The sequence below is a fragment of the Ptiloglossa arizonensis genome, chromosome 2, assembly GCF_051014685.1.
Source record: "Ptiloglossa arizonensis isolate GNS036 chromosome 2, iyPtiAriz1_principal, whole genome shotgun sequence".
Classification (NCBI taxonomy): Eukaryota; Metazoa; Arthropoda; class Insecta; order Hymenoptera; family Colletidae; genus Ptiloglossa; species Ptiloglossa arizonensis.
The window spans coordinates 27,219,586-27,245,278 of NC_135049.1; the positions used below are offsets into that span (position 1 = coordinate 27,219,586).

Consider the following 25,693-nt stretch of genomic DNA (forward strand, 5'->3'; position numbering starts at 1 on the left):
AAACCTATTTTCATGTTTATTCTTGGCCGCGATGCGCGCTGCTGGCCGCGAATAGTTCGCTCGGGAGAGCGATTTATGCGTCGGTGGCCACGTGCTCTTTCGACTTTCTCACGCGGGTTTTCACGTCGTTCGTACACTTTCCTGCGATCGTTCGGTGCGATCGTCAGCTGATCGGCCGTCGATCGACCTTTGCGAATTCATCGGGTTACAACTGGCACGCGCGGTTGCGCAAGTATTTTTAAGTCGGCTGCCATGAATCACTTCGCGACAGTCACTACCGCGAGTTACAGTTACGACCGAATTCGTTCGACGATACACCGGACGAGAAACCATTTGTAAACACGCGACGTTACATCCCCGTTGAACTACGATCCTCCATCGGGCGAACGGTTCGTCGCGAGCGATTTTCTCGCCAACTGTTTCAATCTCGAGCGATACGAACGAAAGGTAAACAACTTGCTGTTGTTGATCGTCGATTTCAATTTTGATGATCACTCTTGAGGCATTTCGGAAAATTCAAAGAGGTTCGAAGAATTTTTCATTCCGAGAATAATATTCTAACATAGTGGTCTTTGATATTGTTCCGTCGATTTGAATTTTTATCATTGACGGTGTCACTCTTGAGGCATTTTGGAAAATTCAAAAAGCGTTATAGGATTTTTCATTGCGAGAATAATATTCTAACATAGTAATCTTTGATATTGTTCGTCGACTTGAATTTTGATCATCTTTGGTGTCATTTTTACAACATTTTAGAAAATTCAAAAAGTGTTACAGGATTTTTCATTACGAGAATAATATTCTAACATAGTAATCTTTGATATTGTTCGTCGACTTGAATTTTGATCATCTTTGGTGTCATTTTTACAACATTTTAGAAAATTCAAAAAGTGTTACAGGATTTTTCATTACGAGAATAATATTCTAACATAGTAATCTTTGATATTGTTCGTCGACTTGAATTTTGATCATCTTTGGTGTCATTTTTACATTTCGGAAAATTCAAAAAGCGTTACAGGATTTTTCATTACGAGAATAATATTCTAACATAGTATTCTTTGATATTGTTCGTCGACTTGAATTTTGATCATCTTTGGTGTCATTTTTACATTTCAGAAAATTCAAAAAGCGTTACAAGATTTTTCGTTACGAGAATAATATTTCGACATTGTAGTCTTTAAGAGTGAATTTGTTCGACAAAATCTCTTCATTCTCCTCTCTGAGAGAATATTAATAACGACACTGTTATTTCCCCATTTGTCGATCAAAGAAAAATTAGAATTTAAATTACAGATGCGATAGTTCGTATCGATGGAACGAAATCTTATCTGTAAGATAGTTCTGTGATCTGCGAACGATAGTGTTTTTCGTTCGAAATTTTCCAAAGTGGACGAATGTTATTTAATAACTGAATGTACCCGAAGATCCAATACAATAGACGCTTTATAAATTTTTACGTTCGAAAGAATCTTCACGATGGACTTAATGTTCGCGAAGTGATCGCGCTATTAACATTGTTAGCGTTTTGTGCTATGAAACGTGAGATCTCCTCGTGATTTCGTCTATAAAACGCGAAGTTTCCTCGCGATTTTAGAATTGTTTCAAATTTGCTCGTAACCGCGAGAAACGATCGATTAACAATGCGCTCTTCTGTTTCACCCTCGGGTGCAAGCTGCAATTTTGCAACAGCGAAATTATCGTCGTGTCTGCCAACTCGTCGTGAATTTTCAGACGTTTGTTATATACACACATATATATATACATATATATTGACACGCGAAAACAATGCGACCTCGAGTGGATTCGTCACTTTCGAAACGCTCGCGCCCAAAATTCCACGGCAGGGTGCCATTTTTCTTCGTTGCCTCACTGTTTTGTCTCTCAGCTAGTTGAGATCATTCCTTTCCGCAAAGAAACAATGTTCCCCCTTACTTACGGGTAACTCGCTTCGAACACACGACAACGGTTACGAAAAGAAAAGAAATAATAAAGTCCACGGTATCGATAATTTCCATACAAGTACGATTGAGAAATTCATAAAAAGGAACGAGTCGCGAAAAATGTCGCGACGGGGAATTATCTGTTCGTATCTGTGCAAAAGTTGAAATAAAATTTACAAAGTGAAATAATAAGCGTGAATTGTACGCGTACGAAGGCTATGCGTGCAAAAAACCTCGATGTGTCGTCGAGAGAAAAGAAAAGATTCGAGAAAATTGCCTCATTGGATAATCATCTATTAAGTTACAATCTTTCGATCGTCTCTAGTGGAACTTCAGCTTTTAATTGGACGATAATCGTTCGCTCTGTAAAATGAACGACGCGAGTGTTCCCAGGACATGGTCCTTTTTTCCAATGTAAATAAATGGATGAACTGCATAATTCTGTTCTACGATAGGCACTCCGTATGGCTAGACAAAAACCGTCTCCTGTCGTAACAGTTATTGGCAGACGCACAGGAGAAACAAAACCGGTAAATTGCATCCTCCGTTGGAGGATATAGGCTCGCGGAACCCCGTTTTCTTCTTCTTTTCTTTCGTTCGCGCAAGATACTCGAGAATTAATCCTTCCCGACGGGTTGTTTCGGTATAGTACTTTCGAACGTCCAGAACTCTGAATACTCAATCTTTCCACAAATGTTTTCTTCCTAAGTACACGTAACGATTTAGTACATTTTCCAGCGATCATTCTGCGCAATAATTTACAATTTTAAAACGATCAGTAACTTGGTCGAAACAACGTTGGTCGAGAACGTCTCCTTATTATTTCAAAAATTTCGATTAAACCCAAAAGCGTTTAGGAAAACTATAAATAATTAATAATCGTAATTATCTGTCGATAGAAAACGTAACGAGAACCATTTACTAATTATCATTTTCGATCGAAACTTTGATTACTATATACATCGATCGCAACGTGGTTCGTATAATACGTAGATTAATTGTCTTCAGAACGTGCGTAGCGGTAAACTTTTTTCACAATTTATAACGATAATCAGGTATTTCTCGTCACGCTTTCTATTGTTAGATAATAATAATTAATGATTATTCGTACTCTCGCCAAAGATGTATTCCTGTTCTTCGTCTTAAACGCCAATGGAATGCGAGTACGTCCTTCGACGATGAAAAGACGTAGTAGTTTACATACTACGCGTAAATAGTTTCACTGGAACATTTTACCGCGTTTAGCGTTTCATTCTAACGCGTATTTTACGCACCCTGTACTCCAGCCCATTCACGACTCGTTACATTGTCCACTGTTACGTTCATTGTATTTTTCGCGAGTTTATTACGGATTTAGATTTCGACGCTGCTTCGTTCGCAACGATTCCACGAACATTTTGCTTTTTCGGTCGTTGTTGCAAAATTCTCGAAATAAACTACAAACTGATGTTTCGTTTCTATAAATATATCGCTGTTTCTACCCCTTGAATAATTCCACGCGCGAATTACGCGCTCGATGCTTCGCTTTATCGTGTAACCGCTTAATTTCTTTCCGCTTTTTGATCGATTTCACCAATAAATTTCACACTCTTGATCCTCGCGATACTTCGATTGTGCAAATATCTCGTTACGCGTGTTCCTTGAAAATTATTATGAATGAACCAGGAACTTCACTCTCGTTACATTTTATTCTATTAATACGAACACACTTTGATCGTTCTGTTTCTTGGAAAACCCGATGAATGAAGTACAAATTTAAATTGTACGTTAACGCGAACGCGAACAATTTGCTCGTTGCGTTACTCGAGTAATGATAAAATTCCGAAATATGTATTCGAATAATTGAACGCACACGAGTGAATCTCGATTCTCGATTAAAATTTTTGATCGACAACTGTATCGTTGTATCCACACAAATGTACTTTTTGAGAAATCAAAATTACGATTCGATTAATTACACTACAATGAATAGAGGTTTTTTGTATAAACAATACAGACTGCTTAGCGAACAAAGTTTTCCTAAATCGTAAATTACATGTGGATAATTTAAAATGTAGGCGTACATTCTTCGTACAATATTTCTACACAATTTTCGCTGAACGGAATATCAGTGATCTTTTAAAATATTAAATTTGAAGAAAAGAAAATACAAAAAGTACTTCGATTTCTCAAAATCGTATAGGATTGCCTCTCGAAGCAATTATCCTCGACATGAACGTGTTTATGTAAAAGAAGAAAAAAAAAGTAAAGTTATATAGAGAAAGTCACTATCGTTGCACCGATCGCGAACGCGATGCGATGCAATTTATATGTTAATATCTAGATTTCTGCAAAAATGAGTCACCGTGACTTCGATCGTTCGTTTCGAGCCTCGTGATTTCCCGTTTCTTTGAAAATCGAAGGTAAACGACGATCGTTCGTCGATGATATCACTTCATTAACGTCTATTAACGCCCGAGAACACGTGTCAGCGTTTTACTTAACGCGCGACGTTCTTCCCTTTCAATCTGTCGCGCGTGTTCTTGGATCTTAGAGGCTTTTGTAAAGGGAACAATGCACCTTATTCCTCCTCTTCTTCTTCTATTTTTCTTTTCTTTTTTTTCTCTCTGCCCAAGAGCATCGAAGTTCATTAGGTAACGTAACGCGATCGAATACACCTGACGTAATAGCGAGCCTCGTTGTTACTATCTATATGTAAATACTTCGATTCGCGTGCAACAGTGTCTAGAACAATAATCATAATTTCTGACTAAATCAATTTTCAATCTAAATATTCTAATACTTATTCAACGATGTGTCGATCGATGCATAGCAAAAAAGAAAGAGTTTCATTTTAAAAAGACTCGAGGTAATTTTCAATAGGCACTGACATCGACAAATTAGAACTATTTATTCTTATCGCATAAAAGTTAAACGAACGAATCTATCACGTTTGAGGAAAAGGTTCGAAATTCGCGGTAAACTTTTACATTCGATTTTAATGACTCGTTGATATATTCAATACAAATTCACATGGTATTGAGAAAGAAACTATTCGTTGATAAACAAACTGTGCTTGTTTAATGGAAGAATTATCAATATGGAAGAATTTGTCATACATGGATGTGAATAAAACGATGTTGGACCGACGAACCGAAATTTATGGTAAATTTTTACAAGTTAAACGAACTAATCTATCATCAATGGTATACGTTTGAGGAAAAGGTTCGAAATTCGCGGTAAACTTTTACACTCGATTTTAATGACTCGTTGATATATTCAATACAAATTCAGACGGTGTTGAGAAAGGAACTGTCCGTTGATAAACAAACTACGCTCGTTTAATGGAAGAATTTGTCATACATGGATGTAAACGAAACGATGTTGAACCGACGAACCGACTCGCTCCAGATTATACAATTTCCGCGCTGTAATCTCGCGCGTTCGAAAAATGTTTGCAGACTGCAACGTCTGCCTCGCTCGAGATTCTTGGCTGATAAGGGAGCCGAATTAAGATTCGACTTAACCGCGATATCGAGCGTTTACTGTAGAAAGATGTAGAAGAGGAAAATATTTGAAGAGCTCCGAAAGGAAACTTGGTTCGTTATCGGAATTGAGACTTTTACAGAGATCGAAACAATTACTGAATTTATACGCGAATCGTCCAAAGAAGAATCTCCCATTATGAAGTTTCGATGCGAGATAAAAAGTTGTAGCTCGAACGAAATTTACGATAGACAGAAATAAAAGTACTGGTGCAATTGTAACCTATACTTTCTTCGTAGACGATGAAAGAGTTCTCGAGCATTGAAAAAGTTATTCGGTTGTTATTTCTAACGAGTTCTCTATTCAAGACTTCCCCACGATTCGTTTCTCAACGTTTCGTATCGTTTATACGAAACGAGCAGAACAATCGTTATCGTATCCTGTACAATATGATACATTGTCGGAGAGCTTGATTATTTCCATGAAACGTTTATTGTCCAATATAAAATTCTAAAATATTTATTCTTCGAAGAGCAAATAAAAGGTATCCGTATAGATGGTCGACGAATCGAAGAATAAGAAACGAAGGAAATACATTTCCGTGGAATATTTAGTCATTTTTGTACTCGTATTTAAATGAACGGTTATCGACAAAGAGATACGAGGTTTGTCAGGTATGAAACTCGGTATCGTTACGATGCGTACGATTCACGTGAAATCTCCACCTTCCGAGAAAATCACCGCGAAAGAAATTTCTTTTCACTGTTCGTTTCCGTAGCGCAGCGAGACTACGTCGAGGCGGACTCTAGGAAGCATCGATTGCCTTCGACGCGTTGCAATTGCATAATGCGTATAAATATGCAAGCGGAATTCACGAGGCCGATTATGGCGCAGTCTAAACGAGTTATCGCGTCGATTAGTCGATTTCTAATTCGATTTCGAGGCGAGATGCCGCGTATTAATTGCGTTTGGGTGGCCCCATCGGGGCCCCCCCCCCGTTTTGATTCGTTGATTCGTTTATTCGCGCCGCTCGCTCCGTTGTAAATCAATTCGTACGTCGTTCGAGAAATAAGTATCGTTCGGTATTCGCGAGACAAGGTCCCGTGACCGCTACGACCGTAGCAAATACCATAAATTTTATTATCTCTCTATCGTAATTCGTTAATTTCGTTCGTTCCGCTCGGCTGCGAGAATTGATCCGCTCCGTTCACCGCTCGTTCGTTCCTTTGTTAACCGGGGCCGAATATTTATTCGATCTACGGAAATACGACGCAATAACCGATCGTAAAAGAATCCGAAACAACCGGCGCGGACGAAATAGCTCATTGACGGACAAACAGTTACAATTGTCGCGACAACTAATCGGAACAACGCGCGACGTCGCTTGGCGGGAATAAATTTTCTTCGCCCGTTAACGAGATACCTGGAATCGCATTCTCGATAGTTGTACATTGGGTGTGCATCGAAGTGAACGATATCGGGGTAAATTACGGAGAAGAATTTCAATAAGGGATTAACAAACGTGGATAAATAGAGACGATTTGTATTAAGGCGTTGGTAATGTTTACTCACTTACACGTGGTAAATTTGTATTCAGGTGATTCGAAAAAGTCGAATGAGAGATTAACAGATGTGGATACTTTGAGAAGATTTAAATCAACGCGATGGTAATGTTTACTCACTCACACGTGGTAAATTTGTATTCAGATGGTTCGAAAAAATTGAATGAGAGATTAACAAACATGGATAAGTAGAGACGATTTAAATCGACGCGATGGTAATGTTTACTCGCTCACACGTGGTTAATTTGTATTCAAATGGTTCGAAAAAATTGTATGAGAGATCAACAGATGTGGATACGTAGAGAAGATTTAAATCGACTCGTTGGTAATGTTTACTCACTCACACGTGGTAAATTTGTATCCAGATGGTTCGAAAAAATTGAATAAGAGATCAACAGATGTGGATACGTTGAGAAGATTTAAATCAACGCGATGGTAATGTTTACTCACTCACACGTGGTAAATTTGTATTCAGATGGTTCGAAAAAATTGAATGAGAGATTAACAAACGTGGATGAGTAGAGACGATTTAAATCAACTTGGTAATGTTTACTCGCTCACACGTGGTTAATTTGTATTCAAATGGTTCGAAAAAATTGTATGAGAGATCAACAGATGTGGATACGTAGAGAAGATTTAAATCGACTCGTTGGTAATGTTTACTCACTCACACGTGGTAAATTTGTATTCAGATGGTTCGAAAAAATTGAATGAGAGATTAACAAACATGGATAAGTAGAGACGATTTAAATCGACGCGATGGTAATGTTTACTCGCTCACACGTGGTTAATTTGTATTCAGATGGTTCGAAAAAATTGAATGAGAGATTAACAAACATGGATAAGTAGAGACGATTTAAATCGACGCGATGGTAATGTTTACTCGCTCACACGTGGTTAATTTGTATTCAAATGGTTCGAAAAAGTCGAATGAGAGATTAACGAATTTGAATACGTAAAGACGATATAGATTACCGCGTTAATAAATGTTTGTTCACTCGCACTCGGTTAATTTACACTCGACTCGAAATTGTTTCCCGTTAGCGTGGATTTGTAAGTGAACTTTATTCGCGAAAGTGAAGATACAAGCCAAGCAATTCGGTTGAAACGAAACAATCGAGCCGAGTAATCGAACGTTTGGCATCCGGTCAAAAATGCAAAGCGTTTTACTATAATGGTTACAAACAAACTGGGTTGTTCGTATCGACTGTTTTCCTTTTTTATTCGTCGCTCGAACAACGAGCGGGAATCCGAACATGTTTATAACGAAAAAAACTCAGACGATTCGAATTGAACGTGTTTCGACATTAACGACACAGAATTAAGAGAAATTTATGCAACTGACGATGGAAATCGATTATAAAAGAGGAAGTCCGTTTGAATCAATATCATGACGCACGGTACAAATAATTTGTCGAGTTGCAACACTAAGCGCGGAATGTTTAAAATTCTCGTCGTTCAAAGAGTAAAGTCTTAGTTGCTCGCGATCGATTAGTTCTTTCATTGACATTATCAAGAATTTTGTACATTAGGCTGATTAGTTTCACGGTATTTATTTGGAATGATTAGTTTCTTTTTATTAACATATTTTTAAAAGTTTTAGACGTTAAAAGAACCGTTTCTAAATTATTAGATTGGACATTGAAGAACATCGGTGAAATTTGATCGGAAATTATTTGCACATGTTCGAAAGTTTTAGACGTTAAAGAAACGTTCTTAAATTGTTAGATTGGACATTAAAAAAAAAAATCGGTGAAGTTATGTCGGAAATTAATCGCGCGAACAAAGACAAAGCGTGTGCTTAACGGTTCGACACAATGGTGACTCAGTTTGTTCTTCTGACTACGTCTGTATACTTATTCTCATTCAGCAAAGGTCACGATGCGATTAAACTAATCGCTGAATTTCAGTAGCGAATTTTATTATAATACACACAGTTGTTCGCGCGAATGGAACCGTCGCAGTTCGCGGTTTTCGACTTTAACTCGACTTTTTCTCGAAATTACATTTCCCTAGCCGGAATCCCCGAAGACCATAACACGAAATGTATCGATCATCGTGCAATTTGGCACACGTACAATGTAAGTGTATCTTAACGATCGAAAAACCGCAACAAGCATTCGTATCAATGATTGCTGTATTATTAAAAAAAGAAAAAAAAAAGGAAAATCGTTTAATTTTTTCTGTAAAATAGCGCTACTCTTTTTCAAAGCCTCGTCGTTTTAATAATTTAAGAAAATATTTTCGAACAGGGACGCAAAATTTGAAGAAGGTGTCGCCAATAGTGTTTGAGTAAAAAATTCACAAGGAAACGCTTCTTTTCCTGTTTTAAGGTAGTTGAAATTTATCTCTTCTTTCGAAGGTTAGGAAAAATATTTATTTATACTTTCGTGGCCATTAAACGACAAACTAACGATTCGTGAAAATATTTGACACTTTGAAAATGTTTAAAGATTATTTTCGTATTATATTCACCGCAAATGTACACGGTAATTTGCATTGCAAAGTATTTACACACGTTAAACCACGTTTATGCTTGCCTTGGCTCTGCGAATCCACCTAAATTTCAATGTTTGATTAACGATAACACGTAATTGTATCTCGTCACTGTGCCCAATGTACGCACACTTATTTTTCCTTTCGTTCTAGTATCACACCGAAACTATTACTTCTATTTCGATATTATACCAGAGTTACATTTTACTTTATATTGATATTACACCACGATTATATTTTACTTCTATTCAGGTATTACACCACAATTATATTTTACTTCTATTCTGGTATTACACCACAATTGTATTTTATTTCTATTTATACTGTTCGTACAAAGAAAAGAAGAAATCGTCTGCGAACAAATAGGAGAATTAATAGTGTACTTGTAAAACGATCGACGATATCTGTTCCTTAAATTCTGACTCAAGTTTGAAAATTCTGCTCCAAAACGATCGTACGATAAAATTCTACGCCGTAGAATGATTTTAACGCGTTCCACTGACGACGATGAATTTTCGGAAGGCCGTTCGAGAAACGAACAAAAGTGTACAGGTCCAATTATCGACGTGATTAGTTTAGCGGTTGTATCAACGTGGCCTTGAATGTACGCGTCAAAACGAAGACGATAACAGTCTTGATGGAAAATCGTTGGTTCCTATCACGAGACCGAGTATTTCGACGATAATGGAAATCTAGGCCACTGCTAACAACAGATCGCTCTATGCCAGAATCCACCGACGGATACAAATCATTCTCGAATCATTTCTTCGCGCGCCCATTATCGGTTAAATTCCGATCGACTCTCTCTCGAAGCTCGATTTTCATATTTCGAGCTACCATCACGACTGAAATTGTTTTTCCAATACAAAAAAAATAGATTCGTTTAGATGTTACCGACTTTCTTTCATAAGAATAACAAGAAAAATAATCGAAACAATAAGAACGATATCGATGATAATAACAACCGGATCATATAATCGATAATATAATCCTACTAACGTAAATTTTAAATCCAATCGACCTAGCTATCGAGTTACCATCTCGTCTGAAATTGTTTTTCTAATACAAAAAAAATAGATTCGTTTAGATGTTACCGATTTTCTTTCATAAGAATTGCAAGAAAAATAATCGAAACAATAAGAACGATATCGATGATAATAACAACCGGATCATATAATCGATAATATAATCCTACAAACGTAAATTTAAAATCCAATCGACCTAGAGCAAAAATTCCATAAATATCCCTCTCATAATATTATTCGTTCGGACTGCCAAAATTACCAACAACCATAAGCACGATAATACTAATATTTATCTTAAACGGAAATTCAGGTCCCTTTAAATACAAAATGGAAAAATTGGAAATTGTATATAAGAAGAAAATTTTGTATACTTTCAAGGGGTACCGTGAAATACCATGGCACGGTTTCGTTTAACCGATGAACCATTTGTTCGTAAAGTTTCAACATTTTTTAAATTTTTCGACCGTTTGTAACTTTTAATTTCGAACGAAGGTAGAGAAACGTCGAACAGTGTCTTTTTTAACAATTTTAGACCAGTGCTGTTAACCTGATTATAAAAGCGATAAAAAAGCGGGGACAGTTTGTTGTTGTTACGTATACACAACCGTGTGTGTGTGCATATATATACACGTATGTTTATATATAATGACCTCGCATATATAACTGGAATGCAAATATTGACAGTCGACTGTAACGACGCGCAGGTGATACCGACTCGCGATGAACTAGCGCGTGCGAATTTGCCAAGTGTTTCCCCTCTATCTCGCCAATTTTACCTATTTTGCAAATATATGTTTAAACTCACACGAAATATTGCTTATCGCCAATCAGACGATTTATCGTCGTTCTGCTTAATTTCCCCTTTAATTTATTAAATACCGAGACCAAAGGAAACTAAATATTACAAAGTAAATCGAACACGATAAAGCTCTGGACGGTCTTCGGTTAAATAAACTTGTAATGCGAAATTATAAGAAAACATTCACGGATGCTCGTATAATTTTTCTTTAAAAATAGTTACTAAAAATAGTCGAATATTTCGAAAATTCAGTTATCTCTTTCTCGATCTATTTAAAGTTTCACGAACGGTCGCCAAGATCTCGTATCGATTAAAAATTCATGGAATATATTGAAAAGCTTTAGTTCTGAATCTGTGAAAAATTCTCCGGAAAAATTATCCGTGAGTTTGTTTTCTATCGTTAGAAATAAAATTACGAAAAATTTCACGTGACGATACCAAATACTGCGTAATAAAAGTTTAGTTAAAAATTCACGAAATATATCGTAAAGCTTTATTTTTCAATCTGTGAAAAATTCTCCGGAAAATGTATCCGTGAATTTGTTTTCTATCGTTAGAAATAAAATTACGATGAAAAATTTCACATGACGATATTAAATACTGCGTAATAAAAGTTTAGTTAAAAATTCACGAAATATTATATATCCTAAGCTTTATTTCTGAATCTGTGAAAAATTCTCCGGAAAATTTATCCGTGAATTTGTTTTCTATCGTTAGAAATAAAATTACGAAAAATTTCACGTAACGATACCAAATATGGCACGATAAAAGTTTAGTTAAAAATTCACGAAATATATCGTAAAGCTTTATTTCTGAATCTGTGAAAAATTCTCCGGAAAATTTATCCGTGAGTTTTTCTATCGTTAGAAATAAAATTACGATGAAAAATTTCACGTGACCATACCAAATATGGCACGATAAAAGTTTAGTTAAAAATTCACGAAATATACCGTAAAGCTTTGTTTCTGAATCTGTGAAAAATTCTCCGGAAAATATATCGGTGAATTTGTTTTCTATCGTTAGAAATAAAATTACGGCAAATTTCACGTATTAGTTAAAAATTCACGAAATATATCCTAAAGCTTTATTTTTGAATCTGTGAAAAATTCTCCGGAAAATTTATCCGTGAATTTGTTTTCTATCGTTAGAAATAAAATTACGAAAAATTTCACGTAACGATACCAAATATGGCACGATAAAAGTTTAGTTAAAAATTCACGAAATATATCGTAAAGCTTTATTTCTGAATCTGTGAAAAATTCTCCGGAAAATTTATCCGTGAGTTTTTCTATCGTTAGAAATAAAATTACGATGAAAAATTTCACGTGACCATACCAAATATGGCACGATAAAAGTTTAGTTAAAAATTCACGAAATATACCGTAAAGCTTTGTTTCTGAATCTGTGAAAAATTCTCCGGAAAATATATCGGTGAATTTGTTTTCTATCGTTAGAAATAAAATTACGGCAAATTTCACGTATTAGTTAAAAATTCACGAAATATATCCTAAAGCTTTATTTTTGAATCTGTGAAAAATTCTCCGGAAAATTTATCCATGAATTTGTTTTCTATCGTTAGAAATAAAATTACGGCAAATTTCACGTATTAGTTAAAAATTCACGAAATATATCGTAAAGCTTTATTTCTGAATCTGTGAAAAATTCTCCGGAAAATTTATCCGTGATTTTGTTTTCTATCGTTGGAAATAAAATTACGATGAAAAATTTCACGTGACGATACTAAATACTGCGCGATAAAAGTTTAGTTAAAAATTCACGGAATGTGCAGAAACGCGCTAGAAACTCGTCTAATTTTTCGCAAGGCACCTGCTCGCTCGGCTCGTTTTTCAGGAAGCGAAACGAAACGAAACGAAACGAAACGAAACGGCTGCTCGCAGCAGGCGTCACTCAACACCGAGACGTCGTTTTCTAACGGCACGCGATCGTTTCAGATCTTTCTTCTTCGTTTTCTTCGTCTTTTATCACAGCAGGCTGGAAACGTCGACGAAAAGAATGCGTCCGAGTGTCGTTGAATTATTCAGAATTTGGTGGAACGCCGAATATTCGCCCGCGGCACCAAACGAGTAATTATAGAAGTAGCTCGAGTAAAATTTTATTCGAATAGGAGACGAGTAAAGTGTACCTCACACTGTACTTGAAATTTCAATTTTCATTCAACACGTAACGGATAAAAAATTACGTATTTTTATTCGATAGAAATTCTATCTTATACCGACCATAAATACTATCGACTATTCGAATACTGTATATGTATTCAAATGTTATAAACGACCTTCGAGTATTCAGATAAGTGTGTAAGTGTATTACTCAAATAAGAAACTATTCACATAAATGCACTATTTGGATATTATACTGTCGATAGTTGATCAACGAATATATATCTATTATCGAACTTTTATTATAGAATTTTTACATATTTTTATTATCTTTGAACGTTTCTAACGGTAAGAAATTCGCAACAGTGATAATTCATATATTTGAGCAATTGATTCTCGTTACGTTGATCTTCTTTCTTATATCGTGGATCCAAGTTAGAAACCTTCGAATGTATTATTATTCAAGGTGTCGACCATTTTTATATATTTATATATACCAGTAGTATCTACTCGGTTTAAACTGTATTACCATTGATAGACACTTCTTATAATCGACGTCGAGGATGTCGATACCAATTCCACATGTGCTGTTGTAATTGATAAGTATCGATACTCCCGTACAGGTATCAAAACGGTTTGGTGCTAATGATACTTGATCGTATGGTATCGATAATACCACCGGCACGGTATTACTCCCATCATTATTCCTTGACATTACGACCCTGTGACACACAGTCTCGTCTATAATTGATGAAACCGGAACGTGTTATAATTTTATTCAAACGATACGAGTAGTTCTTGAATTAATAACAATTTTTTTTCTAAGTAAAGAACCGAACGATTATCACGGTTGTTATTTTCATATTTCCAATCATATCGTGCACGATCGTGCGTTATTATATTTTATTTATAGGTTGGATGTAGCGATTGTATACGAAAATTTGTTCCTCGTTTCTCGTAACACGTGTTGTTTGCATGGATGTTTACGTTGTTGCAATATTCGTCACGTGAAATGCATTATCGTTACGATCGAAACGGTTAACGGACAGAATGAATAATTTGTGTTCAAGCGGCTGATAAGCCGGCTTCCTGTAATACGTTGCCGATTAAACGATCGAACGAATCGATAAGGTTAATCGATAAGAATTGAACCTTTTTTCAACGCAAGATCCTCTTAATTGGTATAACTATTACTCGGAGTAATTAGAGGATGATCTAGACAAATAACTTCGTCTAGAGCAATTTTCTCGATCGAGTTTTATAAGAGCGAAAGATTGTTAAGCTTTGGGCGTCGATTGCGCACGATAAATGATAACTATGAATGTCGATCCTCGTGTATTATCATCGAATCATAGATTCGATGATCCGTGAAAAAGATTCGTTACCTCGTTCAAATATTCGATGAATCGTAGAAAAGATTTCAAGGGAACAATTTTCGTCCTCGTTGCAAAATTACGCAAATAAAATCGTATCTTTATTATCCTGAAAATGTACTATCCTGTTCGTTCTTCGGCGAGATATTCGCTATTCAAATACTCGAGTAATCTACAAAAATTAGACGCTCGTTAAATATTGTATCGTCTAATTGGAAAATAATTAGAAGTTTGCCCTAAACTTACGTAAAGTTGTAAATCAACTTCAATGCTTATCTGTACATCGCGAACGTGACCAGGTAACGTGTACACAAGAACGTATATAAACTTGTAAAACGTATAATTAACGTGTATAAACTTGTAGAGACGTATAATTAACGTATGTAAACTCGTAGAACATGTAATCAACGTATGTAAACTCGTAGAACGTATAATCAACGTAAAAGTTCGCTCTTAACGGGTGGTTCATAAAAAAAATAATAAAAATTTCGTGACTCGTTAATTTGAACAGAGTTTGACGCACCAACGAATCGTTTTTGGTTCGCAAACTTTCGTTTCGCGGCTTGTATATAGGGATTTGCGTGGGCGGACAGAAGTTTCGGAGCAGCGAAGAGATAAGACAAATAGTCGACGAATTTTACACCGTTCAAACAGAACGCAACGCGAAGAATGTTTCGAGAAATAATAAGTTGTTCAATAAGTTTGGTCGAACGACAAAGTACAACTTTGAACAGGACTGTTCGATAAAACTTATTGAACAGTACTACATTGAACAGTACTGTTCGATAAAACTTATTGAACAGTACTGTATTGAACAGTACTGCATTGAACAGTACTGTTCGATAAAACTTATTGAACAGTACTATATTGAACATTACTGCATTGAACAGTACTATATTGAACAGTACTGCATTGAACAGTACTGTTCGATAAAATTTATTGAACAGTACTATATTGAACAGTACTGCATTGAACAGTACTGTTCGATAAAACTTATTGAACAGTACTATATTGAACAGTACTGCATTGAACAGTACTACATTAAACAGTACTGTTCGATAAAACTTATTGAACAGTACTACATTGAATAGTACTGTTCGATAAAACTTATTGAGCAATACTATATTGAACAGTACTGTTCGATAAAACTTATTGAGTAGTACTGTATTGAACAGTACTATTCGATAAACCTTATTGAGCAGTACTATATTGAACAGTACTGTTCGATAAAACTTATTGAGCAGTACTACATTGAACAGTACTGTTCGAAGATAAATCTTATTGAGCAGTACAGTTCGATAAAACTTATCGTGCAACCTAGTACTATACTGTTCAATAAGTTTCATCGAACGATAAAACTTATTGAACAATCTAGTATTTTCTCCCGGGGATAATATTTAACTAGACGGAGTAAGCGTTGATACGCGTTAGCATTCGTTCGAGCTTACGCTCGTGAATAGTGTGCACGCGTACACGATTTCTGAAGTATGTAATATCGTTGAAGATACCGCCACTTTTATCAGCGCAAAAATAGAGATACGTCATCCTTTCCTTTAACCCAGAAACGGTCGCGATACTGGAAAACATGCTCGAACGTGTCAACAAGTAAATAAAGTAATACGTCGAAGAAAAATCAAGGAAGACGAAGCGGACACGAATCGACGGTGAACGTCAACACCGAAAAATTCCACGTCCGTGTTCCGCGAATCAATTTTCCCGCCATTTCCCGCTTTTCCAACAGTCACGTGATTTTCCTATAAGATACTCGTTTCGTTGATTCCTTCGCGAAAACGAAACCGATCGCTCTTACACTTTTAACCAATCATTTCTACGTACCAGTATCTTTGAAATTCTTTCTTACAAATGTAATTTATGTACCAATGATTTACAATCATTTATACTCGCGCCATTGGACGAAAAGGGTAATCTGTACTCATCATCGAACCAATTTTCCACTTTCCTCGCGCGACTCACCCAGATTTTTCGAACGGATATTTTCATCCTTGGAAATTTGCAGTTTCGTCGGAAGTAAAGTTTAAATATTCCGCGTGTAGCGGCCGTTTATGCATAGTCAGACATTCGTGGACGCTTGTGAAACACCACGGTGAAATGTTCCGATTCGTTGGTCACGAATGCACGATTCGAGAAACGGTCGAAGTTCGTTGTAAAGTTTCGTCTAAACGAAACGAAAGTCTCTCGTAAATCGAAACAAGGACGAACGGTATAGTTGATATTTAAAATACAGTGCGACGTCTCTCGGTGCGGTTGATATCTCACCAAGAATTATAGTCTCGTCGGGGAATCTCACGTGCGAAACAGGATAAACGACATTCTTCGCTATCGATGTTTTCCCCGTGCGACTTTGATCGGTCTATTCGACGTTGAACGAGACAACGTAGCAACGGGACTGTCGTTGAAACAACGCTGAAAAGAGTTCGTTTCGATTCAAAGGGAAATTCGATTTATATTTGAATTTCCCGCGGCCGTGACGCGGGCCAGTTTAGCCAATATCCTTGGCGACGCCTAGCGACGCGAGTAGTCGTCGCGAAGCAGGCGCAACACGCTCCGTCGATTCGCGAGACATCGCTCGTGATCCATAGATCGGCCGATCGCGCGTCTGCGCGCGCAAAACCTACGTAAATACTCGGTTGGAACTCTCAGTAAGTCGTAAGATAGAACGATCATCGTCTATTGTTAACCGTTTGTTGCGAACGTTTCTCGGTCGGGTGTCGGTAAAAAAAACGTTGTTACATAAGAAAAAGTGTCGACGAAGTGTCGAGTTTTTTTCGCGCGGCGGGAAATTCAAAGTGTAGGTAACCGAAGGTGGAGAGGAGATCGTAAATTGGTTTCCAAAACCGAGGGAAATAAAACCGGGCAGTCTTCGACGAGGCCACTCGTCGCGATAATGTACATCCACGTTCTCTAAGTTGTTGATAACGGGCGATAACCCGGGCCGGAGTATTCAGATTTCGTTGGTCGGCCGAGGCGATAGTCGTCGCGAATGCATTTGTAGTACGTCGATCGGTCTTGGTTTCGGATAAAGTTCACGTACGATAAGACGTGGTGAAATTTCGAGGTGTAAACAGAAAATCGTGGGCCATGTCGAAGACCTTCGGAAGTATTTTTACCGCGTTGAGGATCGCGCCAAGGTTCCACGCGGATACGTCGAAACTCGATGGCTGTATCGCGAGAAGAATGAACACCGGTCGATACGACGACACGGTGGTGGCCAAGGAGGAGGTGATCAGATTCATTAGCAGCTGTTTGTGCAAGGCCGGTGCACCGATCGAGAATGCCCGGATCGTGGCTCACCACTTGATGACCTCCGACTACAGGGGTCACTTTAGCCACGGTATGAACAGGGTGGCGATGTACGTGCAGGATATCGAGAACAAGGTCACCGATCCCATCGCGAAACCGAAGACCGTCACCGACTTTCAGGTACTGGGCCCTGGCTGCTGTCGACGGAGACTGTGTGCCGCGTGGGCTCGCAACATTCGGTTGGCCGAGATCACGGTTACGTTTCGAAGGTGTCACGGACACGCTATTGGGGAGTTTGGAGGATGTCGGCTGAATTTAGGGGAACGTAGCTGCGCGTGTATCGTGGCTGAGGGAATCTAGGATTTTGCGTAAGAGGAGTGTTGTGTCATGGGTTTGGGGAATGTAGATTCGTGTGTAAAAGGAATGTTGTGTTATGGGTTAAGGGAATGTAGAATAGTGTGTAAAAGGAATGCTGTGTTATGGGTAAGGGGAATGTAGGGTAGTGTGTAAGAGGAATGTAGATTCGTGTGTAAAAGGAATGTTGGGTTATGGGTAAGGGGAATGTAGGATAGTGTGTAAGAGGAATGTTGTGTCATGGGTGAGGGAATCTAGGATTTTGCGTAAGAGGAATGTTGTGTCATGGGTTAGGGGAATGTAGATTCGTGTGTAAAAGGAATGTTGTGTTATGGGTTAGGGGAATGTAGGATAGTGTGTAAGAGGAATGTAGATTCGTGTGTAAAAGGAATGTTGTGTTATGGGTAAGGAGAATGTAGATTCGTGTGTAAAAGGAATGTTGTGTTATGGGTAAGAGGAATGTAGATTCGTGTGTAAAAGGAATGTTGTGTTATGGGTAAGAGGAATGTAGATTCGTGTGTAAAAGGAATGTTGTGTTATGGGTAAGGGGAATTTAGGATAGTGTGTAAGAGGAATGTAGATTCGTGTGTAAAAGGAATGTTGGGTTATGTGTAAGGGGAATGTTGTGTCATAAATAAGAGGAATGTAAAACTACGAGTAAGGATAACGTTGTGTCGTGAGTTAGGGAAATGTAGGATCGTGTATAAGAGGAACGTAAGACCATGAATCAAGGTAATGTTGTGACACGAATAAGGGGAATGTTCGTGTATGAAAGGAATGTTGTGTCATGGGTAAGAGGAGTGTAGAACAATGAATATACATAATGTTGTGCCACGGGTTAGGGAAATGTAGGATCCTGTATAAGAGGAACGTAAGACCATGAACCAAGGTAATGTTGCGACACGAATAAGGGGAATGTTTGTGTGTAAAAGGAATGTTGTGTCATGGGTAAGGAGAACGTGGACAGCATTGAACAATTTTCGCCTAATCGCAGATCTTCGCAGTCTAAAATGTCCACTTCGTTACGAATCCTGCCAGCTGACATCTTTCCAACTCTTTGTAGTAGATTGGACACACAACTGCTTCCGTAGCGATTCGAAGATCTTTAATACGCACGCGAGAAGAATGCAGAGATCCGATCATTTTTCTCACGAACGGAAAGTAACCAATGTTGACCAAAATCGAACGGTGGACAGATTCCGTTACACGTTACCTGAAAATTGACGAATCGCATTTAAAATGAAATTCGTTCGAACGAAATCGTATCGTTCGATCGAAACGTTACCCATCTCCAAGCGCACCGAGACACTCGACTGGGACGAGAGCTGGTTACTTTCTGCACGGATGGGAAAAAGTACCGAGTGTTAGCGACATTCTTCTCGTAGGCGTGGCACGCGTAACGCGTTCCGATTGATCCGACGATTAATCGGGAACCGCGATTGGCGTTCTTCGATCCGCGATACGAGTACAAGGTGCGTTCGTTGCACGGAGAGACGTATCTCGTTATACGGTGTGTCGAGGACGCGACGGAAGCAGAAGAATATTCCAAACCCGAAGTAACGATAATCGAGACAACGATAGCACCGAAGTGTTTCTCGTTCGCGTTGCTCGGTTAGAGTCCAAATGTCTCGACCGTTTACAATCTCTATCGATGTTATTATTTCTGGAGAGTACACAGGGGGCGACAAATCGTACTCCATGGGTGCGACGTGCTGCAAACTTACTTATCTATCTTCGAGCTCGTAAAATTTCAAACATCAACAAATACACCGCGAATATTTCTACGTTTTCGACGAATGTCAACCACGCTTTTGAACAAAAGAAACTAGCATCGAAATATTAACACCGATGATCGATCTACTTCTCCTACTTCCGGATATCCCGTACGTCATCCTCGAGTCCATAACAGTTCACTCAGCATCTGTCTCAATGTACAATTAACGATACGATTAACGATCAAGAAATCGGAAAGATCGCCCCGTGACACCGTCACCCTGGGTTGTTCCAAAGATGATAACATCGATCACTACCATTTATTATATTTTCCATCGATTGGTCGTACCGCGGGCTAATAGGTTCGAACGTTAAAAAAGTGAAGAAGGTTGTGTACGTCAGCGCACAGTCTCGTCGATGGAAATGCTCGCGGTTAATCGTCAGCAGGGACACGCGGGCTTGGAAGTAATCCGGCTGTTACCGGTTCGCTCGTTCGAAGCTTTATGTTTCCCGCGTTTAAAGCGCGATGGAACTCGCTCGAGAGTTCGCGCGGAGGAGGAGCTATCTCGGTCGTCGGATCGGATCGTGGCGCTCCGCGGGATTGCGAGTACCACGGTTCTAATACACGCTCCGGAGCGTGTTTTCACGAGGATTACTACACGAATCCGCGACGAAGTTTCACGCTCGTCGAAAAGGAAAAACGATAATTGGCCGGTTTCGAAACGAGCGGCAGCTTATCGTTCGCGTTACTCAACTCTCGATAGATACGGAGCACTGGCTCTATTCGAACGCGAGAGATTCCAAGTTGAATCCACACCGAGCGCGACGAACACGAGCGAATCGTAAATGGCGCGTACGATTTAAAAACGTAGCAACGCAGCGCGCGAAAGTCTTCCATTGGACTCCATCCACCGAAAGCGAGGCCCGAATTGTCAACCGTGCTCGATAAAAATAATTATTATTCAACCAAGTGGATTCCAACGCTGTTCACGCGGTTTCTTCGGCAACTGTGATAAGACGGTCCAGTGGGTTTCTCAATATAAAAAAATGAATGTAATGATTACGGTAAACGATCGAATTGTTGCGAATTATTACTCGAGAATGCAATTGAAAACTCGAAACGATACTTTGGTTTCTCAAAAGTGTATCGTTACATTCGAACGAACTTCCTAGAACTGTTTTAACCCTTTTCACTCGAAGCTTTCCTGCTACCAGAAACTAGCACCTCGATGAAATTCCTTGAATCGTATAATTAATTCAAAACATTTTAATCTAAACGTTTCGTATACATACGTTTGCATCTTACAAAAAGAGAGGTAATTGAATTTTAATTTTAATTTGAATTTCAAACCACGATGGTTTTCCCAATTGGAGAGAAGTCCAATCAAGTGAAAGGGTTAAAATTTGGAATGAAATTAAACAGATGTAAGATTCTCGAAATAATAGTTTCTTAAAAAAAATAAAAGAAAACAATTCTCAAGTATTGTCTCTAGTCGAGTCATTCGACTCGATTCGTCGAAACTTCGCAAGACGCGAGAAACACCGTGGCGAGGAAAGTCCGAATAATTCGAGCACGTTCGTTACACCGGGATTGGATTTATATCCGGAGATCGAGATTTCGTTTCGTAGAATCTCGTGCGAAACGATCCGGGAACTTTCGCGCCTCGTAACTCCGCGGGGAGTTGGTTTCTCAACGTGGTCCCGCGGTGCTGCTATAAATTTCGCGAAAAACGTAACTTGCGTCGAGATCGCGCCGGAGATCCCCTCCGCGGCGAGTGCAACGACGTGTTTTTTAACACGAAAACTCGCTTTCGGTAACGATGGAGCGCGTACGACCGAACGAAGACTTTCTGTTCGTTTCGGTTCGGGTCGGTGAAGTTCCTCGAAAATGTTTCCAGGCGATCGCACTGGTGAACGGGAACAACGGTATGGGCCACGTGATCGGGAAGTTCTGCATGGAATTGGCCATAGAGAAGGCGAAGAAGTTCGGTATAGGGATGGTGTCTGCTCGTGGCTCGAACCACTACGGAATTTGCGGCTACTACACCATGATGGCGATCGAGCAGGACATGATTGGGTTCTCCTGCACGAACACCAGTCCCCTGGTCGCCCCTACTCGCAGCAAAGCCAAAGGTTTGGGCACCAATCCTCTGTCACTCGGTATGGGTGGTCTCGATGGTGATCAATTCGTCTTGGACATGGCCACGTCCGCGGTCGCATTGGGGAAAATCGAGTTGGCCGTCACGAAGAAGGAACCCATACCTGAGGGTTGGGCCCTGGGTAGCGATGGAAAGATCACCACCAATCCCGAGGACGCTTACAAAGCCTCGCTTTTGATGCCATTGGGCGGCGAGGAACGCAATTCCGGTTACAAGGGTTACGGATTGGCGACGATGGTCGAGATACTTTGCGGGATACTGGCCGGGAGTAAATTCGGACCCAACGTTAGACAATGGAAGGACAACAACGCGATCGCGGATCTTGGACAGTGCTTCATCGCCATCGATCCGAGAGCTTTCGGTACCGGATCGAAGGAGAGGTTGTCCACGTTGTTGAAACAGTTGAGAGAGCTGCCCATCGCGGGCGACAAGTCCGTTCTGGTCGCTGGTGACCCGGAGAGAACCAATATGGCGCGCGTGGACAAAGAGGGCGGTATCGCGTATCATCCCAATCAGCTGAAGGTGTCCGAAGAGTTGGCGAAACGATTGGGCGTCGAGCCTATGAAACTGCTTCCCAAGAACCATTAACCTTGCACGGGATATCGGGCTACCTCGATCGAGAATTTCGGATTGGTTCTCGATTGTACCTAGGAGCCATATTCGAGAATTTTGATCGAGTTAGACCGGTACACTGTGTTCAATGGAGTCAATCTATGAGATTCTACGAGCGTGTACAGACCTGAGCACTTATCGAGTAACGTCACTTCGATATAATTCAAGTAACACCGCGTACCTTGTTTCGCGATCATTTTTCAAACACGGATCGTTCCGTTATAGAAATTTTACGATGGTAATTGTATTAGCAAAGAAACGAAATATTTTCGAGCGTGTGACTACGTTCGAGAATGTTAACCTTCGGGATGTTTCAATGGACGAAGTTACGAATCTCTTTGTTCGTTGTTCGAACGATCACGATTCGAGGTAAATACGAAATTATCGTAAAAAATAATAGTTTATTGACATTTCCAGCGTACGTATTTATAACTTCAAACACCCGATGCGATAATGATTTACGCTAATCGCGAATGTACAGGGAGTCCGACAGGTTCCCGTACCGACCTCGTCGCTGGTTAAAAAATTATCGAGTTACTGTTTGACGAACAAATATTTATTCGTTCGCGCGGACGTGAACGTTGTCGTTTCGAAGCTTGCCGGACACACCCGTCACTTCAAATAATTACAAAACTCGGTAAATTGTATATTTCACGTACGATGAAAGAACTTTGTTACTTGAAACAGCTACTGTTTGGAGTAATTCGATATTTCGATTATTTACAAGTAACGTCGTGAGAAATGAAAGACTGAAATACTATTCGGAATATTTGGTTCTTGTTTTCGTTTCAAATAACAAAGTGGCCAGGTCTGTTACTTACTATGCCAAAGGCCAAAAAATCGATTCAGGTCTGTGACTACTTGTTTAATGTTTCTATATTCGAGTACTCGAACACTTTGACCATTTAGATTGATAAATACTCGAGTAATTCGAATACTCGAATGGTAATTGATAAATACTAGAATTGCAATTAACGTGTAGTCGAGTAATTAGAATACTCGAGTAGTAATTAGCGAGTAGTCGAGTAATTAGAATACTCGAGTAGTAATTAGCGACGAGTAGTCGAGTAATTCGAATACTCGAGTAGTAATTAGCGAGTAGCCGGGTAATTCGAATACTCGAGAAGTAATTAGCGAGTAGTTGGGTAATTCGAATACTCGAGTAGTAATTAGTGAGTAGTTGGGTAATTCGAATACTCGAGTAGTAATTAGTGAGTAGTCGGGTAATTCGAATACTCGAGAAGTAATTAATGAGTAGTCGGGTGATTCGAATACTCCAGTAGTAATTACTGAGTAGTCGAGTAATTCGAATACTCGAGAAGTAATTAATGAATAGTTGAGTAATTCGAATACTCGTGTAGTAATCGATACATACTCGAGCAATTCGAATACTCGAATAGCAATTAATGACTACTAGTGTAATTCGAATACTCGAGTAGCGATTGAATAAAGGAATACATACTTTCTTATTCGAGTAATCTCCGAATACCGAACCGTTCGAAGTTCATTCGTAGAGCTCGTTCGAATACCTAAAAACTATTCCGATACACGTTCAACCGTTCGAAGAATCCCAGCCAGGACAGGCCACGCTCGTCGAGTCTAACTCTAAAATTGTTATAAAAATAACCGCCATCGTTCGCATTGTATTTCAAGCTGCATTTCATGATAATCTCCTTTATGTAATAACATTCTGCGCACGTAATCCTTACGAAATAGACCAGTTCGGGGTTCAGAATAATCGCAGAAAAAGATATCCACTCGTGCCTCTCCGTAGATTTTTTTTACAACTTACACCGCACAACGACGAATCCAACGTATCCAACGAATCTCGTATTACAAACGAACCGACAAACGAATTCCAATACCCGTTCGAAAACTATCGATTCATCCGATGTTTCGTTCGTATCGCACAGGTGTCTCGAGAACACGAAACATCGATCACGATTCGCAAACCATTGTTCGGGTACGCGCTCACCGTACATCCATGTTACGCACGCACGGGGAATCTACTATTTGTACAAATATATCATTGAATGTTTCTTTTTTCTTTTTTTCTTCCTTTGTAACCCGTCGTCTATCTGTCACTGATACAATTATTTATCGTCACAGCCTTGACGCCGCGAATCCCGACATCCGCTAATAGCACGTTTACTTTGCAAACAATGTTTACACGACAGCGATGAGTTCGCGTGTCCGTTTCGCTGATTTAATGGAAACGATGCTCGCGATGACATAAGAGCGTTACGGTTTGATCGTTGGTGGATGATGAACACGACCACGACCACGACCACGAGGTTAGCCTTGGACTTGCACGCGGGATGTCGATTGCACTCATTACCGATCGGGAGTCGAGATTATCGGTGGCGAGCGTTCAGAGTGAACAACAAACCAGTGTCTCGCATAATCGCAAAACGAGAGACGATCGATGAATTTATACAGAAATTGTCCGCTCGGTTGATCTTATCCGTGAACGATAAAGCAACGCGAAACATTATCTGAACCGAATCACGTGGATCGCGAACAAGCGTGGTCGCGTGACACGCGATCAGAGGAATTCAATGGCTGCGATTTCCGAAGAAATCGATCTCCAAGATCGACGTGACGGACATTTTTTTCGAAATTTCGGGATAATATTTTATCCGCGGGCGACTTTGCGGTCTCTCGTCCTCTTCGATGGTCTTTTCGAGAAAATGGTCGCTGTTCGCATCGAGTGAAAATTGAAATTTTGGGTGTTCGAAATTTTAGAAGTTGATGCAGTAAGAGGGGTGGAGGTCATTTGCAAACTGTGGAGTTTGAATGGAAGATGCAACGTTTAAA

General features: G+C 39.2%; 2 protein-coding genes across 4 annotated transcripts in view; both read left to right on the plus strand.

Annotated features, from left to right (window-relative positions):
* Clc-a (chloride channel protein 2) overlaps positions 1 to 25,693 on the plus strand; it is a 67,970-nt gene that overhangs the window by 5,234 nt on the left and 37,043 nt on the right. The window lies entirely within an intron of this gene.
* Positions 17,330 to 24,916, plus strand: LOC143154890 (putative oxidoreductase YjmC). Its single transcript, XM_076326925.1, has 2 exons — positions 17,330 to 18,218; positions 22,004 to 24,916. Exons 1-2 carry the CDS (start codon positions 17,877 to 17,879, stop codon positions 22,850 to 22,852), a joined length of 1,191 nt encoding a protein of 396 aa, XP_076183040.1. The 5' UTR covers positions 17,330 to 17,876; the 3' UTR covers positions 22,853 to 24,916.